We start from the raw sequence: 23,827 nt of genomic DNA, 5'->3' as shown, positions 1-23,827 counted from the left end.
ACCTTTTTATTTGGGCATTTTTATTGTTCAGAAATGTGGTGGGTACTCTCTTCGTTCGCTGGACTTTATCCTGCTAACTGTTCCAAATGTCCGAACTGAATTTGGTAAAAGGGCTTTTATGTACTCTGCGCCATCGTCTTGGAACGCCTTACAAAATACTTTTAAACTGGAAGAACTTGTCCCGATTGGCATTTTTAAATCACTGATGAATGATCTTGAGACTGATTCCCTGACCTGTCAATGTTTTTAATTTGCTGTTTTTGATTTTGTTATACTCTTGTGAATTCTATGGTTTTTACTAGATTACTTGTAGTTTTTCATGTTGTTTGTCTGTAATTTTTGTAATGGCTTGGTGCTGCCTATCTTGGCCAGGACGCTCTTGAAAAAGAGATTTTAAATCTCAATGAGCCCTTCCTGGTTAAAGAAAGGTTTAATAAATAATAATAAATAAAAAAAACTGTTGAATGTGAAATACCCGGCAGAGTTGCACTTCTTGACACAAACTAGTGCACCTGGCACCTACTACCATACCTCGTTCAAAGGCAATTCAATCTTTTGTCTTGCCCATTCACCCTCTGAATGGCACAAAAATCCATGTCTCAAATGTCTCAAACAATCAGTCTCTTCCCCTTCATCTACACCAGGTATTCCCAAACTGGAGCAATGCCATAGGGGGTACGCCAAATAAAAATGTGATTCACATTTTCAAACAGTCCATTTATATTTTCCAACGGGGCTATACATTTGGGTGAGGTTATTTTCTCACCTGAGTAACCTCGTTTCACTGCCAAAAATAAAATTAAACCATCTAGAGTTCAGAGAAACAACAACACAATGTCAAATACAGGTAGCCTAGTCAAATAATTAACATCCAAACACATTAACCGTTACTCTCTCGCGGGAATTCCACTAACGGTCCGTATGGAGCAAAACTTAGCTGCTGCTCATGTTGGTATCTGTACTGACGGCGCAAAAGCCATGACAGGGAGACATAGTGGAGTGGTAACGCGTGTGCAAGCAATTGCTCCCAACGCCACATGGGTACACTGCAGCATCCACCTAGAGGCTCTTGCTGCCAAGGGAATGCCTGACGGCTTGAAAGACGTTTTGGACACTACAGTGCAAATGGTTAACTTTCTCCGACTAGCTTGGAAAGACAGTACCGTGCAGTATCAAAGAGCCCTCACTGCTGCTCGATCATCCTAGGAAAATAAGAACAATCCGAAATGTATTTTTGATACTGTCGCAAAGCTAACTATAAAGCAGCATTCCCCAAGAGATATGGCTTTCACTTCAGCAGTAATAAATTCATGAACTTCTTTGAGGAAAAGATCATGTCTGGTGGATGAATCAGAATTAGTTGGGTAACATAGATAATTAAGATGTTTTATTTGTATAATATGCTTATGTGAGATACTTGTCATATGTGAATGTATCTGTTAAACCATGTGAAGGGATGGCGTGATTAATGGGGAACCAATTACTTGTCTGCACAATGTCTGTGTGCAAGTCACTCCCTCCTTTGGCGTTGGGGGAAGGTGTATGGCAGTGTCTGGACCATTGTATGTCCCCTCTGATGTTGCACTTATCTTGGGATAGTGTGTGACCTAGAGGCTCACTCCCCTCAGTGAGCTTGTCCAGGAGTGGAGTCAAGAGGGGGTTTACTTGAGATGGGAGTATCTAGAGTTGTCAATTGATTTATGCCATTGGATGAGATGGTGTTTCTGTTCTATACTGTACCAGGGAGAGACGGTTCCAGTTTGGAGTAGGAGGACCAGACACTGGTCTATACAATGAAAACTGTTGACACAGCAGTTGCTGTCTGCTATGTTTTATAGATATGTTTCATACAAAACTTAACCTTGTGACCCATTCTATGTATCTGTGGTTCATCATGTACGTTGAGAGGGGTGTATCTTGGCTATAAAAGATCTTTGTACTTTTGTGTAATCACTTTTCAATGGTTCATTAGAGATGGCGCATCATTGAAAGTCAAAGTGCTTTTGCAAAACCTCTTCATTATTAAAGATGGAGTTTAAGTATAAACTCTGACTGGTGTGTGAAGTTTGTAACTCTCCTCATTTGTTAATGGAGAAATTAGCCACCACACATGATCATTAGAAAGCAAATTACGGACTCCTCTTTAAATCTGCGTATTCCTCCAAAGCTCCGTTGTCCTGAGTTTGCACAACCCTGCCAGGACCAAGGATCAAGGGAGACACTAAAGTGTTTTAGTACTATATCTCTTGACACAATGATGAAAATAATCATGGCCTCTAAACCTTCAAGCTGCATACTGGACCATATTCCAACTATACAACTGAAAGTGCTGCTTCCTGTGCTTGGCCCTCCTATGTTGAACATAATAAATGGCTCTCTATCCACCGGATGTGTACCAAACTTACTAAAAGTGGCAGTAATAAAGCCTCTCTTGAAAAAGCCAAATCTTGACCCAGAAAATATAAAAAACTATCGGCCTATATCGAATCTTCCATTCCTCTCAAAAAAAATTGAAAAAGCTGTTGCGCAGCAACTCACTGCCTTCCTAAAGATAAACAATGTATACGAAACGCTTCAGTCTGGTTTTAGACCCTATCATAGCACTGAGACTGCACTTGTGAAAGTGGTAAATTACCTTTTAATGGCGTCAGACCGAGGCTCTGCATCTGTCTTCGTGCTCCTAGATCTTAGTGCTGCTTTTGATACCATCGATCACCACATTCTTTTGGAGAGATTGGAAACCCAAATTGGTCTACACAGACAAGTTCTGGCCTGGTTTAGAACTTATCTGTCGGAAAGATATCAGTTTGTCTCTGTGAATGGTTTGTCCTCTGTCAAATCAACTGTAAATTTCGGTGTTCCTCAAGGTTCCGTTTTAGGACCACTATTGTTTTCACTATATATTCTTGGGGATGTCATTCAAAAACATAATGTTAAATTTCACTGCTATGCGGATGACAGACAGCTGTACATTTCAATGAAACATGGTGAAGCCCCAAAATTGCCCTCGCTAGAAGCCTGTGTTTCAGACATAAGGAAGTGGATGGCTGCAAACTTTCTACTTTTAAACTCGGACAAAACAGAGATGCTTGTTCTACATCCCAAGAAACAAAGAGATCTTCTGTTGAATCTGACAATTAATCTTGATGGTTGTACAGTCGTCTCAAATAAAACTGTGAAGGACCTCGGCGTTACTCTGGACCCTGATCACTCTTTTGACGAACTGTTTCAAGGACAGCTTTTTTTCCATCTACGTAACATTGCAAAAATCTGAAACCTTCTGTCCAAAAATGATGCAGAAAAATTAATCCATGCTTTTGTTACTTCTAGGTTGGACTACTGCAATGCTCTACTTTCCGGCTACCCGGATAAAGCACTAAATAAACTTCAGTTAGTGCTAAATACGGCTGCTAGAATCCTGACTAGAACAAAAAGATTTGATCATATTACTCCAGTGCTAGCCTCCCTACACTGGCTTCCTGTTAAGGCAAGGGCTAATTTCAAGGTTTTACTGCTAACCTACAAAGCATTACATGGGCTTGCTCCTACGTATCTTTCCGATTTGGTCCTGCCGTACATACCTACAAGTACGCTACGGTCACAAGACGCTGGACTCCTAATTGTCCCTAGAATTTCTAAGCAAACAGCTGGAGGCAGGGCTTTCTCCTATAAAGCTCAATTTTTATGGAATGGTCTGCCTACCCATGTGAGAGACGCAGACTCGGTCTCAACCTTTAAGTCTTTACTGAAGACTCATCTCTCCAGTGGGTCCTATGATTGAGTGTAGTCTGGCCCAGGAGTGTGAAGGTGAACGGAAAGGCTCTGGAGCAACGAACTGCCCTAGCTGTCTCTGCCTGGCCGGTTCCCCTCTATCCACTGGGATTCTCTGCCTCTAACCCTATTACAGGGGCTGAGTCACTGGCTTACTGGTGTTCTTCCATGCCGTCCCTAGGAGGGGTGCGTCACTTGAGTGGGTTGAGTCACTGACATGGTCTTCCTGTCTGGGTTGGCGCCCCCCTTGGGTTGTGCCGTGGCGGAGATCTTTGTGGGCTATACTCGGCCTTGTCTCAGGATGGTAAGTTGGTGGTTGAAGATATCCCTCTAGTGGTGTGGGGGCTGTGCTTTGGCAAAGTGGGTGGGGTTATATCCTTCCTGTTTGGCCCTGTCCGGGCTATCATCGGATGGGGCCACAGTGTCTCCTGACCCCTCCTGTCTCAGCCTCCAGTATTTATGCTGCAGTAGTTTATGTGTCGGGGGCTAGGGTCAGCCTGTTATATCTGGAGTATTTCTCCTGTCTTATCCGGTGTCCTGTGTGAATTTAAGTATGCTCTCTCTAATTCTCTCTTGCTCTCTTTCTTTCTTTCTCTCTCTCGGAGGACCTGAGCCCTAGGACCATGCCTCAGGACTACCTGGCATGATGACTCCTTGCTGTCCCCAGTCCACCTGGCCGTGCTGCTGCTCCAGTTTCAACTGTTCTGCCTGCGGCTATGGAACCCTGACCTGTTCACCGGACGTGCTACCTGTCCCAGACCTGCTGTTTTCAACTCTCTAGAGACAGCAGGAGCGGTAGAGATACTCTCAATGATCGGCTATGAAAAGCCAACTGACGTTTACTCTTGAGGTGCTGACTTGTTGCACCCTCGACAACTACTGTGATTATTATTATTTGACAATGCTAGTCCCAGTTCCCGCTCAGCCCAGTCAAAACTGTTCGCTGCTCTGGCACCCCAATGGTGGAACAAGCTCCCTCACAACGCCAGGACAGCGGAGTCAATCACCACCTTCCGGAGACACCTGAAACCCCACCTCTTTAAGGAATACCTGGGATAGGATAAAGTAATCCTTCTAACCCCCCCCCCCCCCAAAAGATTTAGATGCACTATTGTAAAGTGGTTGTTCCACTGGATATCATAAGGTGAATGCACCGATTTGTAAGTCGCTCTGGATAAGAGCGTCTGCTAAATGACTTAAATGTAAATGTAAATGTTATGAACATTTGAAGATCTTGGCCATGTTCTGTTATAATCTCCACCCGGCACAGCCAGAAGAGGACTGGCCACCCCTCATAGCCTGGTGCCTCTCTAGGTTTCTTCCTAGGTTTTGGCCTTTCTAGGGAGTTTTTCCTAGCCACCTTGCTTCTATACCTGCATTACTTGCTGTTTTGGGTTTTAGGCTGGGTTTCTGTATAGCACTTTGAGATTTCAGCTGATGTACGAAGGGCTATATAAATACATTTGATTTGATTTGATATTACTTTGCAGATAAGCTCTGCAGCATTAGTGAATATATGATCAATACAGGTTTGATGTCACAGATCCAAATCTATTGGTTTCCACACTAGTTGGTTGTGTGATAACCAGGGTCATATTACAGGCATTAGTCACAGTTCGAAGCCTCCACTTGAGAGGACAGCTAGTTGCTAACCAGTCAGTGTTCAGGTCACCCAGAAAATAGACCTCTCTGTTAACATCACACACACATTATCCAGATACTGACTGTTAGCACATGGTGGCCTACAGCAGCACACATTATCCAGATACTGACTGTTAGCACATGGTGGTCTATAGCAGCACACATTATCCAGATACTGACTGTTAGCACATGGTGGTCTATAGCAGCACACATTATCCAGATACTGACTGTTAGCACATGGTGGTCTATAGCAGCACACATTATCCAGATACTGACTGTTAGCACATGGTGGCCTATAGCAGCACACATTATCCAGATACTGACTGTTAGCACATAGTGGCCTATAGCAGCACACATTATCCAGATACTGACTGTTAGCACACGGTGGCCTATAGCAACACACATTATCCAGATACTGACTGTTAGCACATAGTGGCCTACAGCAGCACCTCAAAAGAAAAGGCTTTAGATGAGGCAGGTGAACTTGCTACCACAACACAACAACATTTGAGATGAGATCCTATCTAAATGTTGCAGGAATATGACTGTGAACCTATACAGCAACACCTCCCCCATAGGCATTCCTGTCTTTTATATAGATGTTATATCCTTGTATTTCTACTGCTGTATAATGAAACACTAAACATCTAAGTGAGTTTCAGAGATAGCCAGTATATGAATGTTATCCGATGTTAGCAAGTTATGGATTTCATGAACCTTATTTCTAAGGCTACATATATTATTCTCACTATACACCAAGTCACTTGGCTCTGTTATATCCTCACATGGTCTCTCCTATCATTGCTATGCAGACGACACACAATGAATCTTCTCCTTTCCCCCTTCTGATAACCAGGTGGCGAATCACATCTCTGCATGTCTGGCAGACATATCAGTGTGGATGACGGATCACCACCTCAAGCTGAACCTCGGCAAGACGGAGCTGCTCTTCCTCCCGGGGAAGGACTGCCCGTTCCATGATCTCGCCATCACGGTTGACAACTCCCTTGTGTCCTCCTCCCAGAGTGCTAAGAACCTTGGCGTGACCCTGGACAACACCCTGTCGTTCTCCACTAACATCAAGGCGGTGGCCCGATCCTGTAGGTTCATGCTCTACAACATTCGCAGAGTACGACCCTGCCTCACACAGGAAGCGGCGCAGGTCCTAGTCCAGGCACTTGTCATCTCCCGTCTGGATTACTGCAACTCGCTGTTGGCTGGGCTCCCTGCCTGTGCCATTAAACCCCTACAACTCATCCAGAACGCCGCAGCCCGTCTGGTGTTCAACCTTCCCAAGTTCTCTCACGTCACCCCGCTCCTCCGCTCTCTCCACTGGCTTCCAGTTGAAGCTCGCATCCGCTACAAGTCCATGGTGCTTGCCTACGGAGCTGTGAGGGGAACGGCACCTCCGTACCTTCAGGCTCTGATCAGGCCCTACACCCAAAAAAGGGCACTGCGTTCATCCACCTCTGGCCTGCTCGCCTCCCTACCTCTGAGGAAGCACAGTTCCCGCTCAGCCCAGTCAAAACTGTTCGCTGGTGGAACAAGCTCCCTCACGACGCCAGGACAGCGGAGTCAATCACCACCTTCCGGAGACACCTGAAACCCCACCTCTTTAAGGAATACCTGGGATAGGATAAAGTAATCCTTCTAACCCCCCCCCCCTAAAAGATTTAGATGCACTATTGTAAAGTGGTTGTTCCACTGGATATCATAAGGTGAATGCACCAATTTGTAAGTCGCTCTGGATAAGAGCGTCTGCTAAATTACTTAAATGTAAATGTAAATGTAAAATTAATATGGGTTATTCTTAGCCCTTTCCTGATTAGCTTATCAGAGATAGACATAATATGAAGAAAAAAAATGAAAAATAAAAATACTTTTTGGGCTAGTCGATCAGGCACTTGTGAGTGCCAGTTGGTGTATGTGTATGCGTTTTTGTGTTTGATGTTGGGCTGAAGCTTGGCTCTCACTCCTCCCAGGTTTTCGAAAGGAGGGTGGACAATGAGCTTTCGCATTGGATGTAAGCAATGTCCTGACGCTCTCTGGCAGCTTTCATAGCTGAGATAAGTTATTTCCGCCTCTGGCGCACAGCTTCCAAAAAGTCCTAATTGAGGAAGATGTTGGTTCCTCTCAAGTTCTTGGCTCTCTCCAGAACAGCCATCTTGTCCTTGAACCTTAGAAACTTGACTACTATCGGCCTGGGCCTGTCACCTGAGCTGTTTACAGGTTTTCCAGATCTGTGGGCATGGCTCCACCTCAATCTGTCTATGATCCATCTGCAAATTTTCGGTGATCATTTTTCTAACTTTCTCCTCAGAGTCCATCCAGCTCTCATGTGGAGACTCTGGTATGCCATCCACAACAATGTTATTCCTCCTGGAAATGTCCTTTAGATAGTCTGTTTTCCCAGCCATTGTCATCTTGCGTGGACTTCTTGCAGCAAGTCTCTTTCAGGATACCCAGGTCCCCCTAGGAAAACTGCAAACTGTTCTTAAGGACTTGGAACTCCGTTCTTTTGTTAGTCGAGTCCACCAGTATTTGGACAACGCTCTTGATGCTATTTTTATGGTGCTGTAACAATTGCTTGTAGACATATTTTTATTGATTTAAAAGACCCTGCACCTGTGATAGTGAAACACTTTCCTCTCCCTATTACTCCAGCCTTCTTTAACTTTGGGCAGCATGATGGTAGCAACGTAGGCTAACGCTGGTACATACCTTATGCAATTCCAGCCAGCACAGCTTGCAGGGCCAATAGAAAACAGCATCAAACAGTAGTGATTTAAACAGACACATGCCTGGGACTATCCACAGTCCCAGCCACAAGGGCTAACCCCGTCATGGGCTGTGTTCAATCTGTCAAGGAAACCTGGCTAGCTTTTCAAGGAAAACTTATTCAGAAACTTTTAAAACAACAAACCGAGCTCTCTATCGTTCCGTATTCAGCATGTCCTGCTCTGATGACGCAATGGCTGTAAGTGTGAAGATATACATGTTAGAAATGTGCAAGTATTCCAGAGAAATGTTATGTAATTGGCATCATACCTTTTACAGGGCTATACATGTAATATGTTTGACGCTGAAAGCTATCCTTTTCATATTTTTCAGGAGTTGAAAGCCTTCAGAGAGTTTTTCTCCACTAAACTAAATAAACCATATTTGGTTATATAATAATGGATTCGACTTTCATAATCTCAAAGCGCATCAAAAGAAGAAAAAAAAACAGAGTAGCCTAGTTATAGTTGGTCAACCAATAGAGGCCAAGTCTGAGTGTATGCATTCTCCAGAATTGAAGAGGGACAGTTCATAGCTTGATCAGAGGAAGGTAGTCAGGGAGATGGTTGATGAAGAGTCTGGTGATGATCATGTAGAGGGCTACTCTGGGGACCAGCCTGAATCATGTAGCTACTGGACCTCTCCTCCTTCACAATGTCTGGCACCCACTTGGGGTGATGCCTCAGCAGCTCTGGGCTCCAGAAATCTCACCACACACAGTTCAGAGTAGTAGCCAGTCTTCCTCACTTTGAGCCCTCTTACTGCATCTCCCATTCCTCTGAAGCTGGAGGTGACTCTTCAGTTGATACATGTGTAAGCCTACGGTACACTCAGGTCTACTCCAAATATGATATTTCAAATGCTAACTAATTAGCTAACTTTAGCCCAAAACAACAACACTTCGGCACTTTGCTGTAGTGAAAGGTCACTGGGTGGGGCTAACTACCATCCTTTCCGGTTCATAGCGTCAAGACGTAACTGATGAATCCAAGACAAAATGGAACTCCAAAAAAAACTTGGACTTGGAAAAATCGTTTTGATTGGTCCTCCAACTCAGAATTACAAGTAGGAAACTCGGGCATTATCCGGTCTAGAGCTCGGACTTCTCTGACAACACAATTTTTCACAGTTTGAGTTCGTTTTGTTTCCGAGTTCGCAGTTGTCTTGAACTCACCAAAAGTAGTACGTTGTGGCTCTGGCATACTGCATACTTTTTACTAAGCAGTATGTGCTAAATAGTACATGGTACAATAAGTTTACAGTAGAAGGCAAGCCAGATTTGGGTTACGCCCACCACACCACTGTTTATCCTGTATGCAGTTAGAGTAAGTAGTAGGCAAGCCAGATTTGGGTCACGCCCACCACACCACTGTTTATCCTGTATGCAGTTAGAGTAAGTAGTAGGCAAGCCAGATTTGGGTCACGCCCACCACACCACTGTTTATCCTGTATGCAGTTAGAGTAAGTAGTAGGCAAGCCAGATTTGGGTTACGCCCACCACACCACTGTTTATCCTGTATGCAGTTAGAGTAAGTAGTAGGCAAGCCAGATTTGGGTTACGCCCACCACACCACTGTTTATCCTGTATGCAGTTAGAGTAAGTAGTAGGCAAGCCAGATTTGGGTTACGCCCACCACACCACTGTTTATCCTGATTCCTATTGTGTTAGAATATGAGAACAGTGTTGAACAAGTCATTACTCTAATTCTGGGCTGCAGTAAACAGTGTGGTATATTTTGGGGGATTTTTTATATTTAACCTTTATTTAACTAGGCGGCCTCCTCCTTGCCCAAAAGGCATGAAAAATAAAAAATAAATAAAATATAAATATATTACAAAACACACATCACGACGAGACAACATAACACAACATAAAGAGAGACCTAAGACGACAACATAGCAAGGCAGCAACACATGACAACAACATGGTAGCAACACAACATGGCAGCAGCACAACATGGTAGAAGCACAAAACAGGGTACGAAAATTGTCGAGCACAGACAACAGCACAAAGGGCAAGAAGGCAGAGACAACAATACATCACGCAAAGCAGCCACAACTATCAGTAAGAGTGTCCATGATTGAGACTTTGAATGAAGAGATGGAGATAAACCAGACCAGTTTGAGAGTCTGAACTACTGCATCAGAGCAGTGTGGTTTGGAATAGGCTAGCTGGCCCATGCCTGTACTTAACAGTCATTAGATCCCGGGGCAATGAGAAGGCAGAATTAGCACATGATTCATTTGAAGTATTGTAAAAGCACTGACATTTTAACCTAAAACACTAAAATAACTGAAATTATAACACTACAGAACTGACACTATAACACTATAGAACTGTAACACTATAGAACTGACATTATAACACTATAGAACTGTAACACTATAGAACTAACATTATAACACTATAGAACTAACATTATAACACTATAGAACTAACATTATAACACTATAGAACTGACATTATAACACTATAGAACTGACATTATAACACTATAGAACTAACATTATAACACTGTAGAACTGTAACACTATAGAACTGACATTATAACAATATAGAACTAACATTATAACACTATAGAACTAACATTATAACACTATAGAACTGACATTATAACACTGTAGAACTGACATTATAACACTATAGAACTGACATTATAACAGTACAGAACTGACATTGTAACACTATAGAACTGTAACACTATAGAACTGACATTATAAAACTATAGAACTGACATTATAACACTATAGAACTGTAATACTACAAAACTGACATTATAACACTATAGAACTAACATTATAACACTATAGAACTGTAACACTATAGAACTGACATTATAACACTATAGAACTAACATTATAACACTATAGAACTAACATTATAACACTATAGAACTAACATTATAACACTATAGAACTGACATTATAACACTATAGAACTGACATTATAACACTATAGAACTAACATTATAACACTATAGAACTGTAACACTATAGAACTGACATTATAACACTATAGAACTAACATTATAACACTATAGAACTAACATTATAACACTATAGAACTGACATTATAACACTGTAGAACTGACATTATAACACTATAGAACTGACATTATAACACTACAGAACTGACATTGTAACACTATAGAACTGTAACACTATAGAACTGACATTATAAAACTATAGAAGTGACATTATAACACTATAGAACTGTAATACTATAGAACTGACATTATAACACTATAGAACTAACATTATAACACTATAGAACTGTAACACTATAGAACTGACATTATAACACTATAGAACTAACATTATAACACTATAGAACTAACATTATAACACTATAGAACTAACATTATAACACTATAGAACTGACATTATAACACTATAGAACTGTAATACTATAGAACTGAAATTGTAACACTATAGAACTGACATTATAACACTATAGAACTGACATTATAACCTATAGAACTGACATTATAACACTATAGAACTGACATTATAACACTATAGAACTAACATTATAACACTATAGAACTGACATTATAACACTATAGAACTGTAACACTATAGAACTGACATTATAACACTATAGAACTGACATTATAACACTATAGAACTAACATTATAACACTATAGAACTGACATTATAACAATATAGAACTAACATTATAACACTATAGAACTGACATTATAACACTATAGAACTGTAACACTATAGAACTAACATTATAACACTATAGAACTGTAAAACTATAGAACTGTAACACTATAGAACTGACATTGTAACACTATAGAACTGACATTATAATCTATAGAACTGACATAATAACACTATAGAACTGACATTATAACACTATAGAACTAACATTATAACACTATAGAACTGACATTATAACACTATAGAACTGACATTATAACACTATAGAACTAACATTATAACACTATAGAACTGACATTATAACACTATAGAACTGTAACACTATAGAACTAACATTATAACACTATAGAACTAACATTATAACACTATAGAACTGACATTATAACACTATAGAACTGACATTATAACACTATAGAACTAACATTATAACACTATAGAACTGACGTTATAACACTATAGAACTGACATTATAACACTATAGAACTAACATTATAACACTATAGAACTGACATTATAACACTATAGAACTAACATTATAACACTATAGAACTGACATTATAACACTATAGAACTGACATTATAACACTATAGAACTGTAACACTATAGAACTGACATTATAACACTATAGAACTAACATTATAACACTATAGAACTGACATTATAACACTATAGAACTGACATTATAACACTAAAGAACTAACATTATAACACTATAGAACTGTAACACTATAGAATTAACATTATAACACTATAGAACTGACATTATAACACTATAGAACTGACATTATAAAACTATAGAACTGACATTATAACACTATATAACTAACATTATAACACTATAGAACTAACATTGTAACACTATAGAACTGTAACACTATAGAACTGACATTATAACACTATAGAACTGACATTATAACACTATAGAACTGTAACACTATAGAACTGACATTATAACACTATAGAACTGTAACACTATAGAACTAACATTAGAACACTATAGAACTGTAACACTATAGAACTAACATTATAACACTATAGAACTGTAACACTATAGAACTGACATTATAACACTATAGAACTGTAACACTATAGAACTAACATTATAACACTATAGAACTGTAACACTATAGAACTGTAACACTATAGAACTGACATTATAACACTATAGAACTGACATTATAACACTATAGAACTGTAACACTATAACACTATAGAATTGTAACACTATAGAACTAACATTAAAACACTATAGAACTAACATTATAACACTATAGAACTAACATTATAACACTATAGAACTAACATTATAACACTATAGAACTGTAACACTATAGAACTGACATTATAACACTATAGAACTGATATTATAACACTATAGAACTAACATTATAACACTATAGAACTGACATTATAACACTATAGAACTGACATTATAACACTATAGAACTAACATTATAACACTATAGAACTGACATTATAACACTATAGAACTAACATTATAACACTATAGAACTGACATTATAACACTATAGAACTGACATTATAACACTATAGAACTAACATTATAACACTATAGAACTAACATTATGACACTATAGAACTAACATTATAACACTATAGAACTGACATTATAACACTATAGAACTGACATTATAACACTATAGAACTAACATTATAACACTATAGAACTAACATTATAACACTATAGAACTGACATTATAACACTATAGAACTAACATTATAACACTATAGAACTGACATCATAACACTATAGAACTGACATTATAACACTATAGAACTAACATTATAACACTATAGAACTAACATTATAACACTATAGAACTTACATTATAACACTATAGAACTGTAACACTATAGAACTGACATTATAACACTATAGAACTGTAACACTATAGAACTGACATTATAACACTATAGAACTGACATTATAACACTATAGAACTAACATTATAACACTATAGAACTGACATTATAACACTATAGAACTGACATTATAACACTATAGAACTAACATTATAACACTATAGAACTGACATTATAACACTATAGAACTGTAACACTATAGAACTAACATTATAACACTATAGAACTAACATTATAACACTATAGAACTAACATTATAACACTATAGAACTGACATTATAACACTATAGAACTGTAACACTATAGAACTAACATTATAACACTATAGAACTGTAACACTATAGAACTGTAACACTATAGAACTGACATTGTAACACTATAGAACTGACATTATAATCTATAGAACTGACATAATAACACTATAGAACTAACATTATAACACTTTAGAACTGACATTATAACACTATAGAACTGACATTATAACACTATAGAACTAACATTATAACACTATAGAACTGACATTATAACACTATAGAACTGTAACACTATAGAACTAACATTATAACACTATAGCACTAACATTATAACACTATAGAACTGACATTATAACACTATAGAACTGACATTATAACACTATAGAACTAACATTATAACACTATAGAACTGACATTATAACACTATAGAACTTACATTATAACACTATAGAACTGTAACACTATAGAACTGACATTATAACACTATAGAACTAACATTATAACACTATAGAACTGACATTATAACACTATAGAACTAACATTATAACACTATAGAACTGTAACACTATAACACTATAGAATTGTAACACAATAGAACTAACATTATAACACTATAGAACTAACATTATAACACTATAGAACTAACATTATAACACTATAGAACTGACATTATAACACTATAGAACTGTAACACTATAGAACTGACATTATAACACTATAGAACTGACATTATAACACTATAGAACTAACATTATAACACTATAGAACTAACATTATAACACTATAGAACTGACATTATAACACTATAGAACTGACATTATAACACTATAGAACTAACATTATAACACTATAGAACTGACATCATAACACTATAGAACTGACATTATAACACTATAGAACTAACATTATAACACTATAGAACTGACATTATAACACTATAGAACTTACATTATAACACTATAGAACTGTAACACTATAGAACTGACATTATAACACTATAGAACTAACATTATAACACTATAGAACTGACATTATAACACTATAGAACTGACATTATAACACTATAGAACTAACATTATAACACTATAGAACTGTAACACTATAACACTATAGAATTGTAACACAATAGAACTAACATTATAACACTATAGAACTAACATTATAACACTATAGAACTAACATTATAACACTATAGAACTGACATTATAACACTATAGAACTGTAACACTATAGAACTGACATTATAACACTATAGAACTGTAACACTATAGAACTGACATTATAACACTATAGAACTAACATTATAACACTATAGAACTGACATTATAACACTATAGAACTGACATTATAACACTATAGAACTAACATTATAACACTATAGAACTGTAACACTATAGAACTGACATTATAACACTATAGAACTGTAACACTATAGAACTGACATTATAACACTATAGAACTGACATTATAACACTATAGAACTGACATTATAACACTATAGAACTAACATTATAACCTATAGAACTGACATTATAACCTATAGAACTAACATTATAACCTATAGAACTGTAACACTATAGAACTGTAACACTATAGAACTGTAATAGGGCCCAGAGCTCACGGCTAATGCAATAGGATGTGGAGGGGATCTAGCTCTGGTCCAGTGGCGTTAGTGTGTGTTCCTCTACTAAAGAGTTCGTAGTAAAGGAACGCACTAACACCCTGGACCAGAGCTAGAGGGGATCCTGATGTCGGATGTTGTGGTGTTATTGGATGGGGAAGTAGGATATGTATTTGGGATCCTGCAGGACATTGTTGCAGCTCACTGCTTCCTGACCTCAGAGTGGCAGCAGATGTAAAGGATTCTAGCAATAGCAGTTTTCCCCTTCTAAAAAAACCTTTAAAGCGACTCAGTCAGGGAATGAAAGTGAGTGTGTATGGCTGACCAGACACACATACAGAGAGCCAGACACACTCCTCCCCTTCCACCCAGATTAGACATTAGTTACCATATTACGTTGAGAAGATCATAACACTACAGCTGTTGTTTACAAACCAGCTTGTTATATATGAATTAAGTTCAAGTTTTAATTTTGATTTGTCACATGCACCAGTCTTGCCAGCCCTACCCAACACTGCAGTATTCAATATCAAAATAGTAGAACTAAAATTACAAAATAAAAACCCATGAGAAATAAGTTAGTTAAGTTAATTGATATTAACGCTAAAAATAAGTTCATTCATAAATCAAAGGTAAAAAATAACAACAAATAGTCTTACCTTCTTTATCTATGGCATCAGCCTGGAGAGGGAGAGAAAAACATTTTACTTTAATCAAAATCAAAGGTTTTTCTATAAAATATGCATGATCTTTCAACTAGGTTTCCCTACAATATTTTTGGTAAGAAATAACATCTATAGACCTATCTAAATTCCTTACAATTTTACATCAGAAGCTCGTATTCGATGCTTCAGTGTGTGATCTGACCAAGTGGAGTCACGAAGTTCTAGACTTTAGATCAGTGACAGAAAGTATATCAGAAGTTAGATCTAACTTCTCAATATATTTTAGAGAGGCGTACAGTTCTTCTAGAAGTTCTGCTAGAAGTTCCAGGCAACTTTTTAACTTCTGCTTGCAACACTTTGTAACTCAAAGGTCGTTAACAAACACAAAGTACCTACAAAGTATCCAGATAACGGTAAAGTGAAAGACACTTACGTTGTCGGCTGAAGTCAGACTTCCTATAAATCCTAGTAGTACCGTCAGTGACAGGACAGCCATCTCGATCGAGTCTTACAGTTTCTCTTCGAGACTAAGAAAATATCAACCAATCCAAAAGTAGAGTTTTAACAAGCAATCCGCTCTTCAGCAAAAAGAAACAAAAAAGGACAGACAACTTTCGTCCTAATTCAAAAGTCAAACTTCAGTGAATGTGCAACTGACTTTTAAACTAATTACCGTTTAGTTAAAGTTAAGAGAGAGTTACAGCACTTGTGTGAATGTTTGTGTTGTCCTCTGTTTATAAAGTAGTTAGTAAAACATCCCTAGCTGAGCGTATGGGGTGAGCTAGCCCTCTAAGTTTACAGGCAGACACAGCGCACTGTGTGAAGCGAGCTCTTGCAACCTGGCACTTCGGTTTGCCTAATAAACGACAGACCAACCCTGCCGTGACGTCATCCATTTACTCTTTCCCAGGGAGAGAAAAAAACACATGGTCAGGGTTGGGTAGGTTACTTTCTAAATGTTAGTTACTAGTTACCTATCCAAAATTGTAATCAGTAACGTAACTTTCGGATTACCCAAACTCAGTAACATAATCTGATTACTTTTCCCTAAAGAGGCATTTGAATAATTTGTATTTAACTAGGCAAGTCAGTTAAGAACAAATTCTTATTTACAAAGACAGCCTACCCTGGCAAAGCTGGGCCAATTGTGCACCACCCTACGGGACTCCCAATCACAGCCATGTGATGCAGCCTGGATTTGAACCAGAGTCTGTAGTGTCACCTCTTACACTGAGATGCAGTGCCTTAGACCGCTGCGCCACTTGGGAGCCCAAAAGAATATCACCAATTGAATGACATCTATTGCAGGATAAATCAATGTTAGAGTTTACATAGCTGGCCAGAAATGGATATTCCATATTACTTTATGGGTTGGTTATGTAGGATTCTTCTAACCCATTGCTTTCTACTACAGATAATAATATGATTAGGTTATATCTTTACATTAAAAAAGCAGTCTGTCAGATTTCCAGTCATTCCAATTAATTGAATATCGCTTGAGCTTCAAGAACAGGACTTGGAAATATGGAAGTATGGATTAGCCTAATTGTTTTACCTGAGCATAACCTAAAAACGATGGATATATTAGCCAGCCCTACTCTGTTGTTTATGCTTTTGTTGTAATGGAGGACTGATTGGGATCATTTCTTCGAGTTGAAAAATAAATCCTGCTCTCATGGAATGGCATGCTTTGAGCACTACTGATGTGAAAAATGTATTCCATATTGCTGCTATAGGCCTATTGTTTATGTTTTTGTTGGTGACTCTTTGATATCTCCATCATTTGCAGCTGTTTAAAAGGTGAATCCACAGTTGAAACAATAACAAAGTGACAACCTGCCTCTGTTTTGGTAAAACGCTGAGTGATGGACGGGGAGAAATGTAACCACTCAGATTAATTAATAGAGCTATGGATGCAAGGACTGACCATCCATGATAGTTAAATGATTGTTTTAACCATTTTTATGAGGCTATACAGTGTTTGTTTACATTTACAATGTTTACATGCATTGGAGAAAACATAGTTAAGGTATTTCTGTTTTTTACTTTTGATACATTAGCTACAATTTCACAAAACCTGTTTTTGCTTTGTCATTATGGGGTATTGTGTGTAGATTGATGAGGAAAACAGAATTTAATCAATTTTAGAATAAGGTTGTAACGTAACAAAATGTGGAAAAGGCGCAACAACCACAATCCATAAGGCGCTAATAGCTAAATGAGAGAGCAGTAGTGTGATTCACATCAGTGGGCTATGTATATATCAATAATACTGTAAGTGTTATCCATATCACCCATAGTCCGCTGGCATAGCACACACCCCTGCAGTCCCACCAGAGGTCGGGCCCCCCAGATAGTATCTGAACATGCCATTACAGGAAATTAGCTTAAACTGCAAAAGCTCTCTCAGCCTCATGGCAAAATGTGTTGATCAGCAAGAAATTAGCTCAGAGATTCTTGAAAGCCGTGACAGTACTTGTCCAGCAGGCAATCTTTCTTTTTATAGTTGGAAGTACTTTCAATATTATTCATTTCCAGGTTTGCTCTATGCCTGGAAATGCCCTTGTCAGCAAAGGATTCCAATTTCAAACTCTCCCAAAAAGTTTTTAAAAATCTGTCAATAATGGATATTAACTGAAAAATGATCTTATGTACTGAACTCACACAAATGACTGATGATTGGATTAAATAAATTGATAATAAGAAGATTGGGGGAGTTCAGTGCAGCATTTGATATTATTGGCCATAACCTGTTGTTAAGAAAACAAATGTTTTATGGCTTTTCAACCTCTGCCATATTGTGGATTCAGAGCTATCTATCTAATAGAACTCAAAGGGTTTTCTTTAATAGAAGTTTCTCAAATGCCAAACATGTAGGGTGTGGTGTACCTCAGGGCAGGTTGCTAGGCCCTCTTCTTTTTCTATTTTTACCAATTACATGACTCTGGAATTAATCAAATCCTGTGTCCATGTATGCTGATGATTCAACCATATATACTGCTCAAAAAAATAAAGGGAACACTTAAACAACACAATGTAACTCCAAGTCAATCACACTTCTGTGAAATCAAACTGTCCACTTAGGAAGCAACACTGATTGACAATACATTTCACATGCTGTTGTGCAAATGGAATAGACAACAGGTGGAAATTATAGGCAATTAGCAAGACACCCCCAATAAAGGAGTGTTTCTGCAGGTGGTAACCACAGACCACTTATCAGTTCCTATGCTTCCTGGCTGATGTTTTGGTCACTTTTGAATGCTGGCGGTGCTTTCACTCTAGTGGTAGCATGAGACGGAGTCTACAACCCACACAAGTGGCTCAGGTAGTGCAGCTCATCCAGGATGGCACATCAATATGAGCTGTGGCAAGAAGGTTTGCTGTGTCTGTCAGCGTAGTGGCCAGAGCATGGAGGCGCTACCAGGAGACAGGCCAGTACATCAGGAGACGTGGAGGAGGCCGTAGGGGGGCAACAACCCAGCAACAGGACCGCTACCTCCGCCTTTGTGCAAGGAGGAGGAGGAGGAGCACTGCCAGAGCCCTGCAAAATGACCTCCAGCAGGCCACAAATGTGCAAGTGTCTGCTCAAACAGTCAGAAACAGACTCCCTGAGGGTGGTATGAGGGCCCGACGTCCACAGGTGGGGGTTGTGCTTACAGCCCAACACCGTGCAGGACGTTTGGCATTTGCCAGAGAACACCAAGATTGGCAAATTCGCCACTGGTGCCCTGCGCTCTTCACAGATGAAAGCAGGTTCACACTGAGCACATGTGACAGACGTGACAGTCTGGAGACGCCATGGAGAACGTTCTGCTGCCTGCAACATCCTCCAGCATGACCGGTTTGGCGGTGGGTCAGTCATGGTGTGGGGTGGCATTTCTTTGGGGGGCCACACAGCCCTCCATGTGCTCGCCAGAGGTAGCCTGACTGCCATTAGGTACCGAGATGAGATCCTCAGACCCCTTGTGAGACCATATGCTGGTGCGGTTGGCCCTGGGTTCTTCTAATGCAAGACAATGCTAGACCTCATGTGGCTGGAGTGTGTCAGCAGTTCCTGCAAGAGGAAGTCATTGATGCTATGGACTGGCCCGCCCGTTCCCCAGACCTGAATCCAATTGAACACATCTGGGACATCATGTCTCGCTCCATCCACCAACGCCACGTTACACCACTGACTGTCCAGGAGTTGGCGGATGCTTTAGTCCAGGTCTGGGAGGAGATCCCTCCGGAGACCATCCGCCACCTCATCAGGAGCATGCCCAGGCGTTGTAGGGAGGTCATACAGGCACGTGGAGGCCACACACACTACTGAGCCTCATTTTGACTTGTTTTAAGGACATTACATCAAAGTTGGATCAGCCTGTAGTATGGTTTTCCACTTTAATTTTGAGTGTGACTCCAAATCCAGACCTCCATGGGTTGATAAATTGGATTTCCGTTGATTATTTTTGTGTGATTTTGTTGTCAGCACATTCAACTATGTAAAGAAAAAAGTATTTAATAAGATTATTTCATTCATTCAGATCTAGGATGTGTTATTTTAGTGTTCCCTTTATTTTTTTGAGCAGTGTATGTGTCAGGAACCACAGCTAATGAAGCCATTGAACCCCTTAGCATGAGGTTGCAGTCAGATTTGGAATGGGTGGCCAGTAATAAACTGGTCCTGAACATCTCTAAAACAAATAGCATTGTATTTGGTACAAATCATTCCCTAAGCTCTAGACCTCAGCTGAATCTGGTAATGAATTGTGTGGCTGTTGAACAAGTTGAGGAGGCTAAAATACTCTGTGTTACCTTAGATTGTAAACTGTCAGGGTCAAACCATATAGATTCAATGGTTGTAAAGATGGGGAGAGGTCTGTCTGTAAAAAGAGATTATCTGCTTTTTTGACACAACACTCCACAAAGCAAGTCCTGCAGGCTCTAGTTTTATATTATCTAGATTATTGTCCAGCTATGTGGTCAAATGCTGCTAAGAAAAACTTAGTTAAGCTGCAGCTGGCCCAGAACAAAGCAGCACATTTTGTTCTTCATTGTAATTAGAGGGCTAATAAAAAATAAATGTCCCTTTTTCAGGACCCTGTCTTTCAAAGATAATTCGTAAAAATCTAAATAACCTCACAGATCTTCATTGTAAAGGGTTTAAATACTGTTTCCCATGCTTGTTCAATGAACAATAAACAATTAATGAACATGCACTTGTAGAACGGTCGTTAAGACACTAACAGTCTACAGGCAGTAGGCAATTAAGGTCACAGTTATGAAAACTTAGGACACTAAAGAGGCCTTTCTACTGACTCTGAAAAACACCAAAAGAAAGATGCCCAGGGTCCCTGCACATCTGCGTGAACGTGCCTTAGGCATGCTGCAAGGAGACATGAGGACTGCAGATGTGGCCAGGGCAATAAAGTGCAATGTCCATACTGTGAGATTATTGTCCTCGCAGTGGCAGACCACGTGTAACAACACTTGCACAGGATCAGTACATTCGAACATCACACCTGTGGGACAGGTACAGGATGGCAACAACAACTGCCCGAGTCACACCAGGAACGCACAATCCCTCCATCAGTGCTCAGACTGTCCGCAATAGGCTGAGAGAGGCTGGACTGAGGGCTTGTAGGCCTGTTGAAAGGCTGGTCCTCACCAGACATCACCGGCAACAACGTCGCCTATGGGCACAAACCCACCGTTGCTGGACCAGACAGGACTGGCAAAAAGTGCTCTTCACTGACGAGTCGTGGTTTTGTCTCACCAGGAGTGAGTACCCTTCCTGCAGGCTCATCCTGACATGATCCTCCAGCATGACAATGCCACCAGCCATACTGCTCGTTCTGTGCGTGATTTCCTGCAAGCCAGGAATGTCAGTGTTCTGCCATGGCCAGAGAAGAGCCCGGATCTCAATCCCATTGAGCACGTCTGGGACCTGTTGGATCGGAGGGTGAGGGCTAGGGCCATTCCCCCCAGAAATGTCCAGGAACTTGCAGGTGCCTTGGTGGAAGAGTGGGGTAACATCTCACAGCAAGAACTGGCAAATCTGGTGCAGTCCATAAGGAGAAGATGCATTGCAGTACTTAATGCAGCTGGTGGCCACACCAGATACTGACTGTTACTTTTGATTTTGAACCCCCCTTTGTTCAGGGACACATTATTCCATTTCTGTTATTCACGTCTGTGGAATTTGTTCAGTTCATGTCTCAGTTGTTGAATCGTGTTATGTTCATACAAATATTTGCACATGTTAAGTTTGCTGGAAAAAACGCAGTTGACAGTGAGAGGACGTTATAATACTTATAATACTATGTATGCCAGTCTCTCTTGGCTAATACTTGAGGAGAGACTGACTGCATCACTTCTTATTTTTCTAAGAAACATTCACGTGTTGAAAATTCTAAATTGTTTGCATAGTCAGTTTACACAGAGCTCTGATACACACACTTACCCCACCAGACATGCCACCAGGGGTCTTTCCAGACGGAATTCAAGGAAGCATACAATATTATATAGCACGATTATATAGCACGATGATTGCATGGAACTCCCATCTCACATTGCTGAAGTGAACAGCAAACCTGGTTTCAAAAAACAGATAAAGCAACACCTCACGGCACAACGCCTCTCCCCTATTGGACCTAGATAGTTTGTGTGTATGTATTGATATGTAGGCTATGTGTGCTGCTTTTAAATGTATGTAGTTCTGTCCTTGAGCTGTTCTTGTCTATTAATGTTCTGTATTATGTCATGTTTCATGTTCTGTGTTCTGTGTGGACCCCAGGAAGAGTAGCTGCGGCTTTCGCAACAGCTAATGGGGATCCTAATAAAATATGTAATTATGTAGATTCTTGCAATAGCCCTCTGAGAATGTAAAAAATATTTATCTCAAAACTGTGATTACTAAAAGAAGTGTCCGGAGATTTGGTCAACTCCTTCAGATTGGTCTAAAACCCTAAATGAATCAGGGATGAGCAGGGCCAGCTATACCATAAGGACCCCTTATCCATGTCCTCGTTACATGTAGAGCAACAAGACCACTCATGGTCTGGAAAGTTTTCTACCGTTGATAGATTTAAACAAACAATATTGGAATCACCATGGTCACAACCATAAACTGTCCACTCAATCTGCCTAATAGAATATACATTTTGCTTCAGATATGTTAGATTTAATTAGGAGTCATAAAGCAACTGAGGAAGAACCTAATGTCTACTGTGTATACCACTTGAATGAAGAACTAAATGTCTACTGTGTATACCACTTGAATGAAGAAGAAACATACATTTTTTTGACAACTCTGTAAAACATCAACTCAGTGAGATAACTTCCACTCTGTCAGAGTGAGGAAAGATCTGATAGAATGGTTGTGTTTTTATTCGGCATTTTAAAAATAAATAATTTTCCATATTTTACAAATGTTTACATTAAACTTTTCTTTTTAGAGGCAGAAATATGTCTGTTTTGAGTACATGTTGTCAACTCCGTTACTGATGGAATCAATATCTTGTTGTCAATATTCTGAAAAAATATTTTAATCACTGTTCA

General features: G+C 39.4%; 1 protein-coding gene across 1 annotated transcript in view; it reads right to left on the bottom strand.

Annotated features, from left to right (window-relative positions):
- Positions 1 to 17,161, bottom strand: part of adamts3 (ADAM metallopeptidase with thrombospondin type 1 motif, 3) — a 353,285-nt gene extending 336,124 nt beyond the window's left edge. The window contains exons 1-3 of the mRNA XM_029763911.1: positions 16,959 to 17,161; positions 16,719 to 16,812; positions 16,280 to 16,301 (exon numbers count right to left, since the gene is read on the bottom strand). Of these exons, the coding sequence (XP_029619771.1) occupies positions 16,280 to 16,301; positions 16,719 to 16,781 (85 nt within the window). The 5' untranslated portion in view covers positions 16,782 to 16,812; positions 16,959 to 17,161. The remainder of the gene's footprint in view (positions 1 to 16,279; positions 16,302 to 16,718; positions 16,813 to 16,958) is intronic.
- Positions 17,162 to 23,827: the final 6,666 nt, after the last annotated feature.

This window comes from Salmo trutta, chromosome 9 (assembly GCF_901001165.1).
Source record: "Salmo trutta chromosome 9, fSalTru1.1, whole genome shotgun sequence".
Taxonomy (NCBI): domain Eukaryota; kingdom Metazoa; phylum Chordata; class Actinopteri; order Salmoniformes; family Salmonidae; genus Salmo; species Salmo trutta.
The sequence above is the reverse complement of the archived record's forward strand: the minus strand, read 5'-3'. Positions and strand labels throughout refer to the sequence as shown.